Source organism: Fukomys damarensis, unplaced genomic scaffold (assembly GCF_012274545.1).
Source record: "Fukomys damarensis isolate Sample0158 unplaced genomic scaffold, DMR_v1.0_HiC HiC_scaffold_8, whole genome shotgun sequence".
Taxonomy (NCBI): Eukaryota; Metazoa; Chordata; class Mammalia; order Rodentia; family Bathyergidae; genus Fukomys; species Fukomys damarensis.
Window position 1 is genome coordinate 1,705,230 of NW_022900920.1, and position 10,234 is coordinate 1,715,463.

At 49.5% G+C, this 10,234-nt stretch overlaps 1 protein-coding gene across 1 annotated transcript in view; it reads right to left on the bottom strand.

Moving 5' to 3' along the window:
• The window catches only part of Slit1 (slit guidance ligand 1), a 148,448-nt gene that overhangs the window by 36,142 nt on the left and 102,072 nt on the right, over positions 1-10,234 (bottom strand). Inside the window, exons 12-18 of the mRNA XM_033761226.1 lie at positions 9,282-9,353; positions 8,564-8,707; positions 3,009-3,172; positions 2,355-2,378; positions 2,101-2,245; positions 1,506-1,580; positions 1,172-1,315 (exon numbers count right to left, since the gene is read on the bottom strand). Of these exons, the coding sequence (XP_033617117.1) occupies positions 1,172-1,315; positions 1,506-1,580; positions 2,101-2,245; positions 2,355-2,378; positions 3,009-3,172; positions 8,564-8,707; positions 9,282-9,353 (768 nt within the window). The remainder of the gene's footprint in view (positions 1-1,171; positions 1,316-1,505; positions 1,581-2,100; positions 2,246-2,354; positions 2,379-3,008; positions 3,173-8,563; positions 8,708-9,281; positions 9,354-10,234) is intronic.

Sequence of the window (10,234 nt, forward strand, 5' to 3'; positions counted from 1 at the left end):
TAGGTGTTCTTATTATATGCTGATACTAAATAAAGAGGGTGAGAATAACTTTTGGAAAGAATGAATATATTTATGGTACAACTTGTGGTGACAGCTACACAGACATGTCTACCTCTACCTGTGTGCGCACTGGCAGGCACGTGTGTGTATGTATGGCAGGCAAGTATATAGATAGATGTGTACCAAAGCCTGGGCAGACAGCTGTCTATAGTGATAGTGGTCATTTCTGGGTACTGCCTGTCCCATACCTTCAGTGACCTGGGTGTATTTCTGCTGCTTCTGTCTGGCACTGACTTCAAGAACACAAGTGACTGGATGAATAGCCCCAGTCATCTTTATCCAAGGAAAACTGGGCGAATAAGGCAGCCCAGAAAGATGGCCACACTGTACTCAGAGATGAAGAAGCAAGCTGCGAAACAGTGTGCCTCGTAAAATCTCCCTTTTGTAAAACAAACAGAACCCCAGAGGGAGCCCTGTCACACATTCATTTACCTTCCACAAACACAGTGATACGTGCTCAGAAGACAAATTTATACCCTGCTGCGGAGCTGAACTCTAAACCCAGGCCAGCAGCTTCTAGAGATGGGTTTTCCAATACTGCAGCCACTACCCACACACGGCTGTCCAGACTGAAATGAATCGAAACGAAACAAGTGCTGCCTAGCAGATCGCAGCTCGGATGGGACAGTGCAGTCACAGGACTTTCCTGCTGGGTTGGGAGGCTGCCCTGTCTACTGGACACTGAAGGCCCCCGGGGCCCCCTGAAGAGCCGGCCCTGCCTAGGTGGACCAGGGGCTCTCTGCAGCTTTGTGGAGTGGTGAGGACCCCAGAGTCCCACTGAGCTTCCAGGGCCCAGCCTGGGTCATGGATCCCCAAATCCAGGATGACACGACATCACTGCTCACCTCCGTGTCTCCTAGGCAAGGTCTCCTCGAGGCCACTCTGCTTGCAGTGGTGCTGCAGCCTGACCACAGAACACTGCACCACATCCCTTCGTTCCTTCATGAGGAACCAGCCCATGTCCCAGGGAACAAGAGGACAGACCTCACTGCAGAGTCGCCTGTCCTGCCCTTCAGCTGCCCTACCCTCCTCCAAGCAGGGCCAGGGAGGCCACCTCCCAGCCGTCATCCTTCCCTTCAACGCCTAGTCCCACCCACGGCCCCACACTCACAGGGTCCGCAGGCCATCCAGACCCCGGAACATGCCACTCCGGATGGACTCCAGCTGGTTGGCAGTCAGGTGCAGCTCACTCACGGAGGCCGCGCCCTCAAACGTGCCGTCTTCGATTTCTGACACCTTGTTGTTGCTCAGGTTGCTGGGAGAGGAGGAGCGGGGAGGGTTTCAAATGGCCCGCACCTAGGAGCCCCTCCCTTCCCGTACCCAGCGCCCGCGAGCCCAGGAGCCCCCGCGTCCCCACTCCCACGGAGAGCTCCCACCCCAGGCTTTCCCCTGATCCTCCCAGGCCAGCATCCTGGGGGACACCTTCCTGCCAACAGGTAACTCACATTTTCTTCAGATGTGTAAGTTTTTTAAACATCCCAGTGGCCTCCAAGAGGGAAATTTCATTGTTGTTCAATCGTCTATAAAAAAGGCAATGGAGAAAACACACACACCAGTAAATGACGGACATTAGTGTACCTTTTGAATCGAGACTGTTTTAGATGCAAACAGAAGGGATTCCCAGAAGAATTCATCTGGCAAGGCCAATTGATTTTATTTCAAAGGAAGCCTGGGACTGGGCCTCGGGGAAAGCTGAATGAAAACATTATGAAAATGTATGTACATAAATGACTCATGCATGCAGAACCTATGCATGTGGATATGTATGTGCTTGAGTTCATATTGATATATTAAAAATTAACAGCTAGAGGATGGCTAAAGTCCTAACGTAAGTTCATGGTATTATGTCCTCCAGAGAAGAGGAAAGCGTCACTGAGGCTGGTGATCCACCCTGGGTACAAAGACTGCTTTGCGGGAGGCCTGGCTGGTGCCTTCTGTGGTCCCCCAAACAGAGCCGAACCAGAGGAAAGCCTGGAGCCAGCAGGGAAGGATCAGGCAGCGCTGGGGGCAGGGGAGGGTGCAGGGAAGCGGGGTCCTCACAGCTCGGCTGTGGACTTTGGGATGCGCTCAGGGATTTTGGAGAGCTTCAGGCTGGAGCACTCCACCACACCGGCCTCACAGCGGCACTTGTGAGGACAGGCAACATCACTGCTGCACTCGCTGTTCAGCTGGTAATCCTCCGTGCCTGCGGGGCAGAGGGTGGACCGGGGCCAGGCTCTGAGCAGCCGTGGCCAAACCAGGGTGACCCAAGCCCTCCAGCCATGCCCCACTGCCGCCAGCCCCCCACTTCCTACCTGGAATGAAGTACTGCTCCTTGGCTGGGGAGAAAGGCAGACACATCAGGATGCGGGAGCAGCTGGGCCTGGCCCCACAGCTACTGCAGGTACCCCAGGAATACATTCTGGAGTGAGGGGCCCCCAGCCCGTGGCCAAGCCCCTATGCGCAGAAGACCTTACTCCAGAGAACTTGTCCCCTGCCTGGCCAACGCGAGGCAGCACCGCACCCAGTCAAGCCTCTCACTGCAAAGGGACTGCGCTAGCCACACACACGGGGTTCGGAGCAGGGGCGGCGTCAGGCCCCTGAACCAGGAGGCAGGGTCAGAAGGTGCCCCACATCGTCCCTGGAAAGATGCCAAATGGACTGCAGGTGACGAGGGCACTTTTGTGACCTAAAGCTGCAAGGAGGCTCCTACCTCACTGTCAAAAGTCCCAGGCCTCCTGGGTGTCTTACAAGGCTTGAGAGCAGTAGCATGTGCATGAGAGAGCTGGCCTACAAGTGGACATTGGGTGCTCCCTCGGGCCCGCGGAAACCCCACCTCTCCTACACACCAACTCGGACCCAAGTCTAGAGTGCGGGGCCTCCGTGGGATGCCAAAGTGCCTGAGGACACCTTGCTGGAGGCGGCCAGGACACATCACTGGGAAGGGAGACAGACAGGTGGGCAGCTACCTGAGCACCGGAACTTCTTGCTCTTGATCTGCCCAATGCGCTTGTTGGCCAGGCGCCGGGGGCTGGCACAGCGGGCCCCACTTGTCTCTATGGGGTTAGTGCGCAGGAAGTCCGCCAGCCACTTGAGGTTACAGTCACAGATGAAAGGGTTCTGGGCCAGATGCCTGTCAAAGGGTGCAGATCAGCCATCAGTGACCAAGGCCGCACCCAGCACGGGCCTCCTCCGGGTCAGGGCCTTGCTGTCTGCTGGGGCCCAAGAGGATGCTCTTGGCTTGAATCCCATGGCTGGTCACTGGAGAAACAGAGCGTGGGGTGACCACCACACTGCACTCACCACCTACAGAGAAGTCCTGCCAGCTCATCACGGCAGGAAGGGCCTCCACAGCTGGAGCTGTTTCCGGGAAAGTCAAAGCTTCCCTCTGTCTGCGTCTGCCGTGCTCCCCTTGAGCCCCACGCCACCTCTCTCAACCCTCCTGTCTCCCCTTCTGGCCAGGACACTTCACAAGCATGCATGGGCGGGGGGTGGGGGGCTAGAGGCTTAACAGAGCCTCCCAGCTCCTTCACAGAACACAGGAGCATCCAGCTCCACATCAGGCCATAGCCTTTGGACCTCTACACAGCCATGACCCAGCATCTCCCTCTGCTGCTGCAGCCCATCCCCCATGGTCATCACCCTCGAGGAGAACGGGGCTGGGAAGCCTTGGGCCACGACTAGAATCACCTCTCCAAAGCCAGGCAAGGAGCTGCCTCTTCTTGACTCATTTACAAACCATTTCTCCGTGCAAAGAAAGCTCAGAAGACACTACCAAATGGCTGCTTTCTGGGGAATCACTTGGCCTGCTGCGCTGTGCTGCCTGTGTTAGCAGCAGGCAGATGTAGTGAGGGTCGGGGGAATAGGGGACAGGCTGCCGTGGCTTTCCCAGCTACAGATCTGCACATAAATCTGTCAACGATCATCACAGAAGGACAGAGGACAAACTCCCAGGCCCTTAATCTTATTCATTAAAAGCATAACTTGTGTTTTCTTCTGAGGCAGACAGGGTTCTAAAACTGTTCTTGCTAAAAAAACAAGACAAAACAACAACAACAAAAAAATTAGTTCACTTGAGCTTACGGATGCCCGATGGGTAACTAAAACTAAATGCATAACATCTATGCCTTCACTTTGTATCTGTTCTTTGCCTTAAACTGGCTCAGATCCCTGCTCGGCTCTGAGAAGAGGCAAATTAATCATTTAAGGAGTGTCTAACAACTGCCAATATAAACCTTACTAGCCCTAAGTTTACCCGACCTCTCATCCCCCTTCAAGACTAAAGACACCAAGAGCTTGGCAGGGACATTCAACTCCCAGCATTTACAATATCCTGCTCCAGAGCCCCTGGAATCTGCAAGTCTCCCGTTACTGTCCCAAACCTGCAGTCCACGTTGGATTCCAGCAGAGCCTTCAAAGAATGGAGGCTGCTCCCAACCAAGGACATACGCTCTGTCATGTGGGAATGGGACTGATCCTGAAGCCATAGGACTTCTCAAGGAACCTCCAACTAAGAAGTGAGGTAATCCCATAAAAGCTCATCCTTTTCCTTTGTTAATAGCCAGCCTGGTCTTCATCAGAGCTGTGCCCCCCTCAGCTTTTCTTCTCCTCAAGCCAAAGTCTCCTGTTTTCTCTTACTTTTCAATTAAAGCTTCTCCCTATAAATTCATGCTGTCCCCTCAGTTTTAATTTCCATTATCATTGAAGCAAGATCTCACACTAGCCAGCTGATACTACTTCATACCAACTGGGACAGTTATAGTCAAAGGAGAATCTTTTAAAAAGCAAACAATACAAAGGTTGTTGAGACCTTGGATAGCATGACACACCGCTGGTAGGAGTGTTAAATGTTACGGCACCATGGGAACCACTGGGAGTTTCCTTACAAAATAAATTTACTCTGTGACCCAGCAGCTCCAAGGCAAATACAAACATTGGTCCACATAAAGATGTGTAAATGAATATTGATAGCAGCATCATTCATAATGGTTCCAAAGTGGAAACAATCCAAATGTCTATCAAGTAGAATGGATAAGCAAAATGTGGTCTATCTGGTACATAGAAAAAAGACAACCTACAGAACAGAAACCACATTAGTGGTTGCATGGAGTGAGGAATGGAAATGCAGACTGACAGAAAATAGGCACAAGGGATTTGGAAGAGGAGTGATAAAAACACCCTAAAGTTGAGTTGTGTTAATAAATGAACAACTTTCTGTTCTATAGGTGGTTGAAAAGTCATTGACTTGTATATTTATGACACGTGAACTTTATGTATGTAAGTTACACTTCAAGAGAATTTGCTTTGTTTTTCTTTTCTTATTGAGGCAGGGTTTTGCTATGTTGCCCAGCTGACTTTGAACTCCTGGATACAAGCATTCCATCCATGTCAGCCTCTTGAGTATAAAGCTTTTTTTTTCTTCCTGTTGTCAAGGGTTTAGCACACGGTAGCCAAGTACTCCCTCACGAAGTTACATCACCATCCCTTTTTAAATTTTTCAGTTTGAGACAGGGTCTCACTAAAATTTCCCAGGGTGGCCTTGAACCTTTGTACCTCCTGCCTCGGGCCCCCAGAGTGCTATGATCATAAACGTGTGCTGTCACACCCGGCGAGCTGTTCTATTTGTTTCTAAATGTCAAATGCAAGTAAAATTGCAGTAAACTCAATCTATGACACAGAGCATTTGGTCACAAACTTTGGAGGTATGGACAAGTGAAGCAAGGTTTGGTGAAATTAACTGTTCAAATTTGACACAAGACTGTCAAGTTTAACCATGTCAAAGCTGCAGCAAGGATAGCTAAGCATACTGTGGATTTGCACTTCTTTTATTTCTGTCCCAAGCTATACCTCAGTTGTTAACACACAACATGTGCTTGTGAAAGTCCAGCTTTGCTTTATGGTCTTAAATAATGAAGTCTATTCATGCAGAAGCAGCACAATCGAGGGAAAGTGCACTGACTTCTCATCGACTGGTCAAGAGCTGCCAGAGGTCAGAGCCCTGTTCTAGGAGTGTCCTATGACCTTGGTGAGTTATACAACTTCCCTCTACCTCGGTTTCTGTACAAGTAGAATCATGAATGACCAGCCCCACCTCCACACGGTCATTTTAAGTGTTGAGCAAGATAATACATCAAGAACACTGGCTCCCGAGAGTCCTTAATCCCACGCTCATCCCCAAGACCCTCCTCTGTGCATCCCCAGCCCTCCAATCTCCTTAGCGAGCTTCTCTCAGACTTTCTTCAAACTGCTTAAAAGAATTCACCTTGGCAATGTCTCTCCATAACCTCGTATTTCTCATATGCAGTATGGTTTCCCCATGGGGCTCCATCTTCTCTCCCTGACTATGAGTAAATTAATTAGCAGCAGTCAGGCTACAGGCAAATGTGTGGGCTTTAATGAGTTTGTCTCTTCAGCTGACATCCGGTGATGTGCAGATCCCAGGGAGCAGGCACTGTACCTTTTGTGCAACCTGTGGGAACCTCTTCCCATACCCTGCGCAGATGTTATGGGATGGTGAGCACTACCTGCAGAGACAACACAACAGCAAAGCCCATGGTGACATCAATAGTGCACACTTAGTAAGGACATACCACATGACCCTCGCCAGTCAGGCCAAGCTCAGGACCAAAGGTGTGGCAGGAAATCTCCTAAGTACCTCACTTACTTGCATACAGCAGATACACTTCCCTCTGTGCAAGCATTCCAGCTAAAACATAAGGCCTCTTTCTCAAAGGCTAACCAGAACAGCATTATCAAACGAAGGCAGGGTAGCTGGGGATTGAGCTCAGTGGCAAGGTCCTGAGTTCAATCCCTGATACAAACAAACAAACAAACAAACAAAAAAACCCGAAGGCAAGGCAGAACTCTAATATCACCGTTTCAGAATCCTAGTGAATTGATGGGCACAGAGATCAATGGCTATTTTTATTACCAAAAAAAAAGGCAACCAGAAATCACAGGCTTCCTGGCAGAAGTCCATAATCCTACCCAGGAAGTCCTCTTGCCAATGAATTAATCATCCATCAACCAAACTAAACCTGACAAGCTCCTAGATGCAATCCTGAATCGGGCAGGACATAGAGAGGTCAGAGAAACATGTGATACCATCCGCTGGGCTGCCATCATTCAAGTCCACAGTCTGGGCAACCTGACAGAACCAACAGTATGGTGTCTTCAACAAATAACTTGCAAAGAAAATAGGAAATGGGAAGGACTCCTAGAGATGAAAAATGACCTCAGGGGCGCATCAACCAGTTTCAGCCAATTGTATTGCAAAGGTCTTATTTAAATCCCAATTCCAGCAAACTATAAAAAGTATATTACACATATGAGCACTTGGAAGTTCAAACACGAAATCAATATTTTATGAGATCGAGGAATTAATTAAGTTTTTAGGTATAAAAATTGTGCTGTGCAGTTTTGTTATTATTTTGCAGTGCTGGGGACGAAACCTAGGGCTTCATGCATTTCAAGAAAGCACCCTTAATGAATAAAGAAAAGAAAGCCCCTATAAGGCAGGGTTGTAGCTCAGTGGTGCTGTGCCTGCCTGGCAAGTGTAAGGTCCTGAGTTTGATCCTTGGCACTGAACAAAAAGAAAGCACCCTACCACCGAACTGAACAGCTAGCCTCTCTGGTGTGTTTGTACAGAATCTTTGTCTTTTAGAGATACAGATGAAGTCTGTATAATGACATATGATGTCTGGGATTTGCTTCACGGTTTAGGTGGCTGGAAAGAGAGGGAAGTAGAGATGAAACAAGACTGGCCAGGAGTTAAAGGTGGGTAACAGGTTGGGGCTCACTATAATACTTTTAATATGCTTGTAATTTTCTACAATAAATTATTACAACAAGCCAGTAGACTGCTGCTCTCTAACTTTTAGTTTGTAATCATCATTGTTTTTACTACATTTCATTTGATTTCATATTACCGAGTGCAAGATGCACTATTATTTATATGGACTACGAAGAAAGGCAAAATTCTGCCAATTAAATGATATGCTTCCATTATAACATGCATTCCACCTTCAAAACTGTTAATGTGGAAGCCGGGCATGGCGGCACATGCCTATAATCCCAGCACTCGGGAGGCTGAGGCAGGAGGATCGCTGTGAGTTCAAGACCAGCCTGGGCTACGTAGTGAGTTCCAGGTCAGTCTCAACTACATAGTCAGACCCTGTCTCAAAAAAACAAAAAACAAAACAAAACTGTTAATGTGGAAAGTAATCAAAATCAATTAGTTATATTATTATCTTTATCACTATTAATTAACTGTAGCCAGCATTTAGCAAGCATTTACAATTAGCTAATCTAGACACAAATATCCACTTTAACTTCATAACAGCTTTATGAAAATTTGCTGAATTTGTACCCAGGATCATCTAACTCTCCCCTGTAGGAGGCCACCCTAAGGAAGCACAGGAGTCCAGGATGGCACAGCTATTTGAATCTGCAAGCTGCAACCACCCCCAGACCCACCTGCTGGGACCTTCCTGCAGTGGGGCCAGGATGTAGGGGCAGGACTCACAGTGTCTGAATGGCCCTCAGGGATGTGAAGGTTCCCTTGGCAAGACTCTGGATCTTGTTGTCATACAGGGAGAGTAGTGAGAGGTTCTGTAGGTCCTGGAAGGCATCAGGCCGGATACAGTTGATCTTGTTGGCATTCAGGAGCCTGGGGGCAAAACCAGAATCAGGAGGTGAGAGATGGGCTCAGGACAGACTCCTTACACAGGGGCCTCAAAATCTGGCTACTCTTCTCCCTTTTAAGGAACAAGTAGAGATGCCGTGAGAGGTTCCAAGTCATCACAGGGGCAAAGCCACCTCCCAAAGTCACCGTGAAGGGGACCCTCCTCCTCCCAGAGTCCTGCTGGGTCTCCAGGTGTCTGGGCAGGAGCGCTTACATCCAGGGTCTCCTGGTCCTGGGAGAGAATCCTGGCCCTAAAGCTCATGGTTACCGAAATTCTGAGCTGTCCTGGTGTTCCCTGCAGGAGACATTCCTATCCCCAACCGTGCTGAGGGCCTCACAATGCAGGCAGTGTCTCAGGAGCCTCTGAGCTCTGGTATCCTGTGATCAGCTCTCAACCAGCCACTGCCGCCCTCTCTCACCTAAACAAAGCTTGTCTTCCAAGAGCCTGTCTCAAATGTTATCCAGACCCCAAAGAGGCTGTAAAGAACAGTCTGGGAGGCTAGAGGAATGCAGGCCTCTCCCTGGCCCCACCCACAGACATCGTAGGACTGGTCCTTACAGAAGCTGTAGTGTGTACAGGCCTCCAAACACACCGCGGGGGAGGTCTGTGATCTTGTTCCCATAGAGGACTCTGGAGAAAAGGCAGCACAGGAGGAGAGTTAGAGGCCAGCAGAGCTCTGCAGACACCCACAGAGCATCATCTTTAAACCATTCAAAGAACACTTAACACACACATGTTCTGCAGGAACTTGCCAGCAGATGGCGCAACAGCATTTTCAAAGAGTGTTCCTCTGTCGGTCCGCCGCCCTCACGTTTGCACAAAAGTACCCTCTGTGCGGGTTACCCCCTTGGCTGCAAGAGGAGCCCCACTCCCTGCTGGCACACATGGAACCCATAGAAATGTGCAAAGGGGCCCTTTCAGAGAACCTCACAAATTAACCTGGCCCAGGACACAAAAGAAGACTTGGTCGGCGGGCGGGACTAATTATTTTCAGAGAATTACATATTTTCAGAGAATTACAGGGAAAAAAATAGAATGACAGACGGCACGTTCAATATGAAGTCTAGGTGGCTAGACTGCAAGTGGGTTTAAAACAAAAACAAAAAGCTTCCGTATTCACAAAGCCTTCCACATTGAGCATGAATGAATTCCATGTATAATCAGGAAAAAAGCAAATGTTTAAAAAAAACAGGCAAGAATGGGTTCAGGCAGATGGTGCAAACGCTGAGGGGGTTTGGAGAGGGGAGATTTCTTCCTCTGTCACAGTCACCTTCCATAAACCATTGTAAGTGAAAACCATCTCCTCAGACGTGGCTAGGGGAAGGCCCGGCGGAAGCAGAGCCCTGTGGGGGGTGTCCAGGATGGCCCACGGAGAGCTTTAAAAGCCACCGTGGCTTAGGGAGGAGTGGCACAGTCGCTTGGGTTCTACCAGCCAGCAGCGGGAACTCTGAGACGTTCTGAGTCTCCTATTTCAGGGATATCCTTCAAGCTGCTGGGTGGAACGTCGGGGG